General features: G+C 38.7%; 1 protein-coding gene across 2 annotated transcripts in view; it reads right to left on the bottom strand.

Annotated features, from left to right (window-relative positions):
• atp2a3 (ATPase sarcoplasmic/endoplasmic reticulum Ca2+ transporting 3) overlaps positions 1–13504 on the bottom strand; it is a 129316-nt gene extending 115812 nt beyond the window's left edge. For both annotated transcript variants that reach the window (XM_017701729.2, XM_017701728.2), the window contains exon 1: positions 13128–13504. In XM_017701729.2, coding sequence (XP_017557218.1) covers positions 13128–13245 — 118 coding nt within the window. In that variant the 5' untranslated portion in view covers positions 13246–13504. The remainder of the gene's footprint in view (positions 1–13127) is intronic.
• Between the last annotated feature and the right edge of the window lie 250 nt (positions 13505–13754).

Genomic DNA, 13754 nt, shown 5'->3' with positions numbered 1-13754 from the left:
TGTAGCAAACGCGTTTGTGCCGTGTTCATTATTGAGCTATAAATCATTAGAGAACTGCATAAACGAAGGGAAAGGAAGTGAGTGAAACAGTCTGTGTACAGTATCAGGTCTACAACAACTCCATTCAGTGTTACACACACACACACGAGAAATCTTTAACCATGAGAGCGGCACACATGTAAAATTTACACTGCAAAGATTGAACAGCACAAACATCCTCAGAATGCAGCTGCCAGAGAGAGAACTTCTGTTTCCTCCAGCACACACACACATATATTTTGCACATTTCACACACTGTGTGTTTCAGCAGCTTTAGCTACTTAGAGGTGAGAGGAGCAGAGAAAGACAGAAAGCAGCACAGGACAGAAGAGAAGATGGAACTGTATCACCGCATCCTCTGCTTCTGATTGTGGTCAATGCTTGAGGCACAGCTTTCATTTTCTTTTCTTTAAGACAAATGAGTCTAAAATATAGCCCGAGATCATTCAATAAATGCTTTAATTACGAATTAGTAATTTAATTTTAATTACTACATATGAAGAGTTAACTTCCAAAATGCTGTATATTCATTTTTTGAAAGAATAACAGCTGGTGTATGATGGAAAGCACATATCTATTTCTTTAATAAAGATGGTTTAGTCACAACAAAACACAACAAATCTTTCTTGAGTGTGTAAATCTCACTACCAACAGTGTATATATTCAAAAAATGGAAATTCTTGGAACTTGTATGTAATATTTTTGGAAACCCTTCATTATTAGTTGGAATGATTAGTTGGAAATTTTATGTACACAAGAACTGATCACAGCCTGAGTATATAAACCAAACAGAGAAAGTTGTTAACTGTTGTTGTAAAACAAGTTAATCATGTCCATGTTTGTTATGTTTTGTGAAGCTGAAACTCAGACAGCCCAAGTTGAACCTGCTTAGTGAGACAGGCCCCAGATCCACCACTTATTGTTGGCCAACTACAAGACAAAATAAATGGAATATCGTTCATTTTAATTAAGAAATAATTTTTCCCCCTTACTCTTACACAACAGTACAGTAATAACCCAGAATTTGTTAGGGGGCCCCATAACACAATCATGGGTCCTAATCAGCTGCTTGTCTCGCTTATTAGGTAGAGCAGCGCCTGAATTAAGAGATTGCTGATACCAGTCATTAATTTTTATGGCCCAAAGATAACATATAGTCATATTGCCTAGCCCTAATTCCTTTCACAGCCTCTAAAGACCAAGCAAATTATAGCTAACAGCAATCTCAGCTAAACAAAATGACATGATAGTTTTAAAGCTGTGGGTCAGCGAAAAATCGAACAGACCACTGAAGTCAATGCATCACCCTGTAGTTGGTATTTTGCTCATATTTGGAACTTTGTGTCTAAGCTTGAACTCTCTATAGCAGCAAGCTGGTTTGCTTGGTTTTTTTTTTAAGAAAGATGCCAGTCTAATGATGTCAATTCAGTGTGGAGAAACATTAGCCTAATGTAGTAATATTCATATTTTATCTCTTTAAGGAGCTCATAATTCAGAGGATCCAGTGATATTCAAAGGGAAAACATTCAAAAGACAAAACGTATGAGCTTTGGAGCATTTTTGATCACCACAGGATGCAACATGGACAGTTTTCAAAACTCCATTAATTTCTCTTATTGAGAAATTCCTTTCAGACTCAGAGCTCCTTACAGGCATAAGAGCATGGCACCGAATACAGAATGACGACATGACTACAGTGGCCTATTTAATAACCAGAAAATCACACATTTGCCTCTGTTAGGTCCATCTCTTGATAGCAACATTGGCAAAACTTTGGACAGTAGCCCAACTTTTGTCCATTTTTATCTTATGCTAACTGGTGAATATAGGTTTCAATTATCTGGTAGCTACATTACCCTTGTAGCTTCAGTGCAAAACTAAAGAATCTAACTTATCTTGATTCAGTGACGAAATTCATTTCTTGACCAAACCATTGCTTGTGCACTTACACTGAATCCGGCAGTGAAAGCTGGCCATAAGAACGGAGCGATCAAACCAAAAGTAGAAGTTTTACACCAAAAAACGGCCCAAAGCAGAGCTCACTGACAATCTGACCTTTTCCATGCAGTTAGCCTTCCTCCGTGGATGAGAATTTCTCATGTCCACCAGATATCTGAGCAAAGAGCAAGACTTCAAACCAAATCTATGGCAGTAAAATACACAGGTTTTAAATGTGCTCTACGTCTGTTCAAATGCAGCTCCTGACATGGTGAATAAAACACAGGTCAATAGTGAAGGCTTGAAATCATGAACTTTGCCTCAATAAATGACATGTCCATCACAACACCTGCACAGATTACACAGACATGCCTGAAAACTTCAGTCACTTGATCCAGAAAGTCTGAGAGGAGTTTAATTGACACCAGTGAAGAGTGGCTGAAGCCACACTTGGGAGTTAAGACCACAGGAGGAGTTCATCTAAAGGCAATTCAGCTGCATCAATTCTGAATATAAGAATTAATTACAATCAGTTTAGAGCAATATGATATATAACTGCACATATACCATTAGAAGTGTACTCATTAGTGTAGTGTGTGAAGTACATAAGTGTGTGGTTTGGGACGCGGCAACAGCTGTACTAACAAGCTAGTTAGCTTAAATTAGTGCTAATGCTAATGCTAAAAGCTGTCCTACTTCATGTTGTGAGCTGAGCTGCAACATTTTCCGTTTCGAAATGCTTGTTCCCTGTAACCATTAATGGAGCTGGAACAGAGAAGCAAGTAACTATTATTCACAGTGATCCTGTTCACTTTCCAGATAACACTTACACTTTAAACACTGCATTGTCGTCTTAGCGTCAAGACCGCTGGTGCGGTCAAATTCAGTGGACACTAGAAATTGATCGGCAATGTTTGCCACCACTTGCTAACAGTTTAAGGGGGTATTTACCAGTGAACACAAAGGGAAGCTTGTCAAAGGGTTATCGCTGAAATTAAGTGTTTACACAAAATTGTCAAATCTAACTGTTTTATAGAGAAGTTTGCCACAAACATTCGCCACTTTCCCATCCGCTCTATCAGAATGTGTCAGTGGGTAGTATCTGCTCTCAGAGGAGAGTAGGACTCTCCCAGGAGCATGGAGAAATGCCGAGTTTCCTCCGTTTCAGTAAAGACTATAATTGTAGATTTTAGTTGCAGCAGAGTTTAGACAGACAGCAGAATGCACAGAGCACTGCAGTTTAAAGTTAACATTTAAATTGACAGATTTTTTTTATTTACTTGATTAAAGGAAACAGATTTAGTTTTGTTATATTTTCTTGCTGCTACTTTGCACAACCTTGATTACAAATTTTGACAGAAAAAAAATATTGGACTTTTATTCTCTTATCTTTTGTATTAGCAGGAAAGTTCATTAAAAACAGTGAATGTTTTAATGTTATTCATCTTTATTGTCGTCATTGTTAGTTAGCAGATGCATAAACCAACTTCAGGCTAAATGTAAAAGATAATAGCTACATAAAAAGTTATTTGGCAATGTAGTGATTCGTAATCCAAATAATCGATTATTCGTTTCAGTAAACAACCAATTTTTCAACTATCAAAGTAGTCGTTTGTTGCAGCCCTAATTATTATCATAAATTAGAGCACATTTTTGTGGCACTAACCAACCACATGTACTATTATAGACGGCATATCAACTTAGCACTGACTTAGTGCAGTGTAATATGTGTAACACTGAATAAAAAAAACGTGGTACACACAGTTTAATCTGTATAGGTGGATAATAAAAATGGAAGAAAAAAAAAACATTTCAAACATATTTGATGACATATTTGGTTCCGATTTCTACATTTCAAAAATGTTTACATATTGCCATCAGCTTGATATCGACACTGGCAAACAATTTCAAATTTCCATATCTGTGCATCCCTAATAATAGTGAAGTATGCTATTTCTGTGAAATAAAAAATTTACAAGCTATTTTCATATTTTCAGAAGTAATTACAACATAACTAAAATAACACCCTTCATATTTTCATGGTCTGTCTTCTACTACTGTGTCAACAGTTCTCATTTAGTTCCTTAATAGTTACATCTGTGTAATAATTTTGAACTGTACAAACACAATTATATAATTTATCATCTAATTATACAAAAGCGAAATATGGAGTTCCACAAGGTTCTGTTTTAGGTCCTCTGTTATTCACATTATACATGTTACCATTAGGCTTAGTTATTAATAGACATGGGATTAGTTTCCACTGCTATGCTGATGATACACAGCTGTACATATCAGCCAAACCAGATGATAAAATGGAAGATTGTGTAAAAGATATAAGAAACTGGATTCCGCAGAATTTCCTTCTTTTAAACCCAGAAAAAACAGAAGTTCTCCTTGTTCGGGACTCAACCTTTAAGTCTAGACTGAAAACATATTTGTTTAGCTTTTAATTAGCCTTCCACTTTAGACAAAGGCAGGAGATCCAGGGGTTCATGGACATAGAGGCTTATGGTAAACTGAGACGTTGGTGATGTTGACCCACCACTTCATGCGATCACACAGGTTTGTTGACAGTGGAGTGGGGGAATCCCAGTGTCTCAGGGTACTCTCATATCTATGTTACCTTCTGGTTCTCTCCTTTTAGTTTATGATGTTATAGTTAGATCTGCTGGAGTTACCAGCCACACTCTGGGGGAAATCATATTTATTACGGTCATACTCCTGAGCAGAACTAATTCCTGAGATAATGACTCCCCTCCCATCCTGCTGAACGCTGTCGGAAGACTGACCATCAGGGCCTCCTCCTCACCAACCCGCTCTCCTGTTCATTTGTCCCAACTGTAACAGCCTCAATTACATCACTGTGACATCCAGATGTACCAGCATTGAGATAGGATGGGACTGTTTCAGCTCACTCCGACTTTTCCTAAAGACTCAGTCAGAAACTGCCTCAGTCAGAGACTGCCTCTACCTGTCTTAGCTTCTACTTGGTATTTATCTTATTAAATTGTAAATACTGTTTGACCAGAGGAGGATGGATCTCCCCTAGTGAGTCTTGGTTCCTCCCAAGGTTTCTTCCTCCACAATGAGGGAGTTTTTCCTTGCCACTGTTGCCTCTGGCTTGCTCACTGGGGGATATATGCTATAACTGTATGTTTTCAAACTTCTGTAAAGCTGCTTTGTGACAATCTCGTTATAAAAAGCGCTATACAAATAAACTTGAATTGAACTGAATTGAACTGAATTAAGATCACACTGAAATTTAAAACTGTTTCCTAAAGAATCATAATAGAACTGAATTGGTATAAGTTCAGAGAATAATATCTCCATTATACCCACAGGAATGCTGCTTCCTCCCATAAAGGGGTTTGACGGGAGAGTCAGAGAGAGAGATTCCAGAATATAAGTGATTGTTTTAATATAAGTGATTTTTGTGAAATCACTTATTAAGGCTCTAAACAGTGAAAAATTCAGGCTCCAAACAGTTCTGTTTACAGATTAAAAGATAACATATGTGGGCACTAATAGGTAATAATGATTAATGATATAATGGTAAACAAAGCAGGTGTGCCTGCATTAACGATGTGTCAGCATGTCAAAGAATAATCACTAAAGGGTTTGGAACAGAACTGCTTTCCAACCACCCGCCCACCTACACACACACACACACACACACACACACACACACACACACAGCCTTGAACACAAACACTCTGGAACTAAAACCACATGCATATAAACAAGTCCCTTCAATAGCAAACAAAACCCTTAAATAAAAAAGAAAAAAAAAAACAGAAAACAAAAAACAACACACATGACTGCTGTTTGGGGCAGATGCAAATGGGCTAATTACTGAAACAAAGCAGCCATCAGAAAGCCATGCCCACGCGGGCACTTTCTATCCTCCATACCTGGTAAATACTTTGGTGATTATGCCACACTTGGACACAAAACAACTTAAAAGCACTAATATGGGTCTGTGTCACAGGGCGAGCTCTGGAGTAGCGTGGTGAATGAGCTCAGAGGAGGAAAGGGTATTCCCTGTGGCATTCATCTGCAGCGCACCAGGCAGGAAGTTGACAGCTCAAAGTGAAAGAGACGCTATCTGCAACACGATGTCGCTTTTTCCATGAAGTCACCCAAGGCCTGTGCACGCCCCAGACTTAAGCAGCCATGCAAAAACTACTCTACACACGTCCATTCGCACAACACTGCACATGTTCTGCACTCTGCCATGAGACCAGCCTGCCCTGTCCAAGCTCTGACAGTAAAGGGACACATTTGCGGAATATCAACCTTAGATTTTCTCCTCAGCCCAAATGGGGTCAATCTGCCAAGAAATGTTTGGTGTGCTACACTGAGAAGTCTTAGTTTTGCACTGGACATTAATGTGGCTAACAAACAATGGAAACATCTAACCACCAATTAGCAACAGACACAAACAGACAAAAATCAGGCTTGATGATACACACTGCTACAGTTTTTAGCTTTGCAATCGCCCGGTTTTATAGACAAAAGGCAGTGTCAGAAAGTCTGAGATTACTTAAAGGGGCTTTCCAGCCTAAAACTTGCTACTAAATACATCTGTGGAGCTCAGTTGGTTCTCTTTTCTTCAGTATAGGATCAATTCAGTTATAAAATTAACCAAATCATGAAGAAAAGAATCACAACACTCAAACATTTTGATGTTGCTGAAAATTTGACACATTGTATGGATTTAAGGATTGATTTATATTTCACATAAATCATGTTCTTTAAGTACTACTGTCGTGGACTATATCCATAATATTCTTTGAAAGGCATATAAAACATCACAATAACGTTAAAATATCTTCATATTCATCACCCTCAGCTGTAGTCTTTTAAAATCCACTTACACACTCAACACATCACCATCAGAAGGAGGTTTTTCTACTCTCTCACCTGGAAAATTACACTCGAGTTGACATGCTTACAACAGATGCAGCAATGGCTAATTTTTTCACACTGCTTAAAGTGTCCCGTCAACAACAAACCACATTCTGAACGACTTATTATTATATTTTATTATATCATGTATTATACCCCAGTGCATATCACCGGTGTATCAGCTTCCATTACTTACAAGCTACAACCTCATAATAATGGTGTCACTAGGGATGCTCTTATGGGAACTGCGGGCAGATGCCAATTTTAAATTAATTACAAGTATGCTATTTTGTACAGGGTTACAAATACTTTGAAATGAATGTAATGCAGACATCTTATTACTACATCCCAACAGTTTTTCCAACACCAATATGATTCTGATATCATGCATCCCTACCAACTATGTCTTGCTGGATGGTCTGCATTCCGGCTAAGAGGGAAAATGTGTTGGTAATGTTTAATTTGAAGTATTGCTCTAACAAGAATAAAGTCAAGGTGTAAGGCAGAGTCGGCTCCACCTAATAAGCAACATAAGCAACTGATTAGAGCCACACAGGCCCTCTAACAGGTAATTACTGTAGGTAATTACTGTAAATTACCATTCATTTTTACATAATTTACCCCACATGTGGTAGTCATTACTAGTTAGCCTCTAATTTTACAGTTCATCAGCTAGCAAGCTAACTGGTTTGCTAATGTCATGTAAACAAAGTTAGGATTCCTAACTTAGGAATGTTTATTTCAGACTGTATGCATAAATATATGGTTTATATTAAGACTGTTCCTTATTTACACATTACTGTACATCTTTCTGTATTAGACATAAGACACATAGGACACTGCAATAAGTCACACTGATCACTTAAAACAATAGCTTCAATTTTATCGTTAAACCTTTAATAATGTGTTGGAAGTGGTACAGCCAGCCATGGTGAAAGGGCAAATTGTAAGGAAGGGGAAAGCAGGTTGAGGCAACACTGAGTTAACTGAAGGAGAACTGAAGGCTGCTGAGTCTGTACATAATGAGTTAATGAGTGTATGCTGCTTTAACGAACACCGGTGAAAAGTCACGAGAGAGCGCTGCCTATGCTACGGCAGGACCTGCAGGGAGAACAGCTGTGACCGTCTACAAAGGCAAGGTGAGACAGGCGTGTAAGTGTAAGCATCCTTATTTAGGGCCTTCATTTACTACACTTACAGTTAATAATGTTTAATTAAAAGCCCACCAAGGGACAAGCATCACAAAATAGCATCGAGAAATATTACCGTACAAGGTATCAGCCTTTTCCTCATCATTTTGTATGCTCATGTTCATGTCCCTGATAAATAAACACTGAATAATTATAAATAAACACTAAAAAGCTTATATACTTGTGTACTATGTATGAACACTTTAACACTCAAGCCCCACTCACAGCTCCTCTTAACACTTTCACACTTTCTCTGCAATCGCACTCTCTTATACACACACACAATCGAAGTTCTGACATTATTCGTCACCATCCACACACAGGGCCGTCTGTAGCTTTGCAAGGTTTACTACTGTATGGAATAAAAATAAACATTATATGCTAACCAGCTGTGCAGTGGTTCAACAAAGCACACAGTGTCATTTTGCAATGAGGCAAAAAAAAAAAAAAAAAAAAAATAGTATGGCACTCCATACACATAATAAACTCCACCCCATTCCCTAAACCACACAATAGACGCTGCACAAGTGCATCAGAAAGGCCACAGTTTAAAGGGCCATATCCTACTTTTCTACATTCGTTTTTCCACATAGGACATTAGTAGGTCTGTTACAACTACTACATAATCGTGTGATTGTAATCATTCAGCTTCTGTTTTAAAACAAAAGTGAAGTATGTAAAAAAAAAAAAAATCAAAAACAAGACAAATGCAAGAAATGGGCTTCTTAAGATGATCCCAGCAACTTTTCAGTCGACAGATTTCACAATTACAAGGCAGCACAACAAGCAGAATATGAACTGCTGAGCTGTGGCAAACAAATGTAAATTAAAGAAAGCAGAAAATGTACTTTGTCATGTCTCACAAAAATAACACCTGCTGCTGGAACACATTAGGAGGGCAGCACTGTAATGTAGTGCTTATTAATTCACTAGATAGTTAACACCAATGCTGTTAGCATGCATGCTTGCAGAACAAGTGTTTTTCAATCACAAAGTGAAACTCAATTTTAAAACACAAGAGCTGGAATTTTTTATTTTAGCCAGTATTATTCAGTTCCAAGCCTCCACTTTATGTAACTATGTAGATTTTAGGGATTTGGAGCCCTCTCTGGTGGGCACGTGTAACTGCATGCAACATGCAGAGGAACATTTCGCAATGTCGTTTGTGACCCCTTCCTCAAGCAGATGAATGTGATGACTGCAAGCACATTGAAAGAGTATTCAAGAGAACTCGGTCAAAACCTGGTGCAGGATGTGTCTTCTGGAGAAGTAAGTGAACTATCTACTATTGTCATTATATCAGAATAATGTTGATACTGCATTTATGATGTAAACATTTTGCCAGATCTTCTTCTTTATTTTGTTCATGTGATATTAAAATATAAACATGTATGATGTGGTCTGAAAGACAACCTTTCATTTTTGACTTATTTCAGATTTCATAGCATAGTTTTTTCTTCTGATTCAGTAAAGATATTCCTATTTTAACAAAAAAAAACCTCATAGTGCAGCTTTATCTTTATAGCATGGAGACTGTGAACTGCCTGTAGAGGAATTAAACTAAACTAAACAGCCATGTGTTATGCACAGGCAGTAACAGGCAGTCTGGCACAGTATGTTCAAAATTTAAGCATCACGCCAGATACGTGGATAGTCTGGTGCTTTGGGCCAAAATAAAGGTCCTTAATTTATAAGAAATAATCAGAGTTAAAATTGCAGTCACTATATTGGTCAGAAAAATTGTAATAAGATATTTTACACCTAATAATTCAACATCAGTTTTAGCTAAAAAAAAAAAAAACATGAAGCACGATTTCTAATTAGCCAGTTTATCCACTTTAGACTTATTGTTTTAATAGTTACATAAAATACATAAAGCAAGACAATTAAATCCTTAATTACAATTATTTATACAGCAATAAACTGTCAGGTAAAACTTCATGATTGTAAGATCCCTGGACATTTGTATGGGTTCGTGTACCAGAAACTCATATCTGATATTTGTCTGACCAGTTTCCACCCTCTATTTACCCCTTAGAATTACACAAGCTGCTTTTGTTGTTGTTAGAATAATATATGTAAATGACCTCTGAGTAGGCGGGTATATGTAAATGCATCAGGCATTCAAACAGGGTGTTTTTGGCGGTTAATGAGGGCTGGGGAGAAAACAGAATGCTTCGAAACTTGATTATCTACTCTATCAAACTCTTTCTAGTTTAAAAAAGTGGATAACTGTTTTACTTTGACACTGGCCCTTTAAAAGTACTCAGTAGTCATATGTGACTGAGTAGCAACAACATACTTGACTGAACAGCTGCTTTTAAAAACAAAGCCAACACTTTGATATGAATTCCAACTAAAGTGACAGTTATAATTGAACTACAAGAACACATCCAGACTTGTAGTCAGAAAAAAAGAAGAAAAAAAAAAAAACCCTCAACACCAAAATGTAACGCGTCTCCAATGACAGCACTAAGGCCACGTATGTAACCTGAAACACAGTGTTTCTCTGTGAGCGCGTTTAATGTCTCTCTTGAGGAAGTGGAAAACGGGTTGCTCAAGTTTTGTGCCTGCAGCGGCAGCCACAGGTGCATCATTCAGTTCTTTATCTCTTGTAAAAACACTTCCCTTTCAAATAAATCTCTTTCCATTGCCGGCCTGACACACAAAACGCACCACCCGAGCTTTTCTCTGTGACTTCAGCTGATGTCAGTTGCTTCAGCTGATGTCAGTTGAGGGTAAAAAGCAGGGGTCAAGACAATGCAGAGCCTTTTTGTCTGCCATCTCAGGATTAGTGAAAGTCGCATTGTGCTGATGCACCGAGCCGTCTCGACAGGACGACTTTCCACTGAATCAGCTCTCGTCCAGGTATGACAGGCTGGCAAGTCGTCTTGCACTCAAACCACCACTCGTAAAACATGAAAATGGAAAATGCAGTCTCACCACTTGCCTTTATGTCCCAATCATAAAACACAAAGAGTTCCTCCTTCTGGCTGTGCAGTCAGTCTACCAGGCTTGAAAAGAATTACGTTAAAACCGCTGACGTCAATCCTCAGGATTTGAGGGAATTCCCTCGGAATGTGTATTAAATATATATAACCTCAGGTCTCTTATCCAGGTGAGTCATACATGGATCTGACTGAGACAATTGCCTTCATTTAAAAACATTTAAAAATCTTGACACAGTCTGTAGAGAGGGCTCAGCTAACATTCAGAGTAAACGCTAAAAGGGAATCCAACCGATTTTTGGAAAATTCTGCATAATGCAGTCACTGATATGTGAACAAAGTCATTCAGAGTGGTGTCATGTGAAATGGTTCTGACTTTCGCTATAGTGACGGTGATAAAAACCAAAAGAGCAATGCAGATATGGAAATATTATTTACTATCCAAACCCACTAGTGAACCCCCATGTGTCTTTTAATGTATGTATTGTTGATGATGGTAAAATGTTAACAAACTGAAAGTCTCACAAAGTCCTGCATGCACCCCTCCACTATGAATGGGTATGAATGCCAAATCCTTCTCCAAACTATCATAAAACAACATCTCAGACATCAAGCTGTGCATTCATAACCGTTTCATGTAATAACTTTGTGCGAGGGAGTTTTTAGAGGTATTAAATTATTCAAACATTTGATAGCCATCTCTGTACTGTGAACAATTATGGCTCAGTAAGTTTCTCCAGAATTTCACATCAATCCCCTCTGAATGGCTTTGTTTACATCTTAATCATTTCATTATGCAGTAATTTTGAAAATCAGTGGAACTCCCCTTCAAGTGTAAATTAATGAATGAGGAGGATTCCACAAAAGAAAGCCATGTTCCCCTCACCTCAAAGGTTTTAAGGACTTTTTACACGGCAGTGTGTCTCTGCCTTAATCCATTCATAATCCAACTGCATATTTACTATGGTAAAGAAATAAAACATGTTCTGATCTAAAAACTACTGGATTGGATGAACATTAGCAGTTTCCTTTTTTTTTTTTTTATTCGGTGTCCTACAAACTTTCATTCCTCTTCAAATTTGCATATTATATTTTTTGCAAACAGTCAGTCCTTCCTAACTGAACTCAACACAATAAAACCCTCACTTTTTACTCATATGGTTTGAAAACCTCACGTTTGTGCTCAGGAAAGCTCAGAGAACATACACACGAATGGAAACATCACATTTGGACACTGGGTTAAAGAGGGACTCCACCAATTTAAAAAAAAATACCTAAGAGGGTTAATATGAAATGTTCTGCTCAAGAGAGACCTGAACTGTTCACAGCAGGGGTGGTAGGAACCAGACGTCTGAAGAGTTTAATGCTCCTTAAAGCTCCCTTGCAGAAAGCTATTACATGAAATGGTTGAATATATGCTGCTTGATATCTGACACGTTGTTTTGTGGTAGCTTTTCCATTAGGTTTTGGCCTAAAATGCATTTTAAACCATTTATTTTAATCCTTTTATAGTGGAGGGGTACATGCAAATAAGGCAAAATAGTCCTCAGAGCAAACTTACCATCATCAGCATCACATATAAAAACTCAAAAGACGTGGTTTTAAATCGCAAATAAAAAGGCTATATTTGTGTCGTAGACATCCTGGTTCCTGTCACCACCACTGCCAAGAAAGCTGAGGCTGTAAGTTGTCATACAACGAACCATTTCAGGTCAAACCACTCCAAATTACGTTGCTTACATCACGGGGATATGGGGACGTTTTAAAAAATGACTGGAATTCTCCTTTAATTCACTCTCGTAGACCTCGGTTTCATTGACCAGTGTGGGCAGCTGCAGCCTCTCACTCACCTCCGGCGGGCTTCTTTTAACTTAGCCTACTGTAAAATACGCCTGACCTCAGTCAACTCAGTCAGCAACGCCAACAGGGCTTCTTCTTTATCTTCTTCCGTGAGCAGAAACCACCCTGTCTGAAACTTCTCCCTCACGCAGCGAAGATGAAACAACATTACAGCAGCTGCACTCCGGCAGGCTAACGTAAAACCAGCAAAGCCCAACTCCACATTCACCGAGTTTCAAAAATAAACAGACTCTTTACTCACCGTTGGGTCCATATTTCTCCAAACTAGCCTTCACTTGCTCGAGCGTCAGTCCAGTGTTTTCGTTCACGTTGAAGTGTCTTAAAACTTCAGATGAAGATTTAGTGTGCGCGTTCTCCATTTCTGTTCAAGGGGGTGGGGGTTAATCTATCACTGTGAAAACCTGACAGGCATGTAGTTGGGGCTGATTACAGCGCCTGAGGCGATTGGAACGAGGTGAAATTTCCACCGCGGGTCGATGAATAAAGCTGCCACCTGACCCTGCTGTCCAGCCCTGAGTGCCTCTCTCTCTCTCTCTCTCTCTCTGCCCCTTCCTCCTCTCCTCTCTCTCTCCTCTCTCCTCTCTCCTCTCGCAGAGCTGTTTCTGCTGCTGCTCGAGCGGTAGAATCGCGCGCTCTCCGCTCTCCGGTGTGCTCGGCATCAGGCTCCGCCTCTCTTAGAATGCTCAGGCGCCGCCTCGAGCTCCCATTGGTTACCTGAGCTCACTATCTGAATATTCATTCAGGAGCTCCGTCAGGGCAGGAAAGTGGAAGTCATTTCAGTTTCTCTCAGTGAGAGGAGGGCAGAGTAATAACTGTGACGAATGACTTCTATTTACCTTTTTTGTAAAGATGGATTTGTTTTTTCTTG

The sequence above is a fragment of the Pygocentrus nattereri genome, chromosome 23 (genome assembly GCF_015220715.1).
Source record: "Pygocentrus nattereri isolate fPygNat1 chromosome 23, fPygNat1.pri, whole genome shotgun sequence".
Classification (NCBI taxonomy): Eukaryota; Metazoa; Chordata; class Actinopteri; order Characiformes; family Serrasalmidae; genus Pygocentrus; species Pygocentrus nattereri.
Note: the sequence above shows the minus strand (reverse complement) of the source record. Positions and strands in the feature narration are given on the sequence as shown.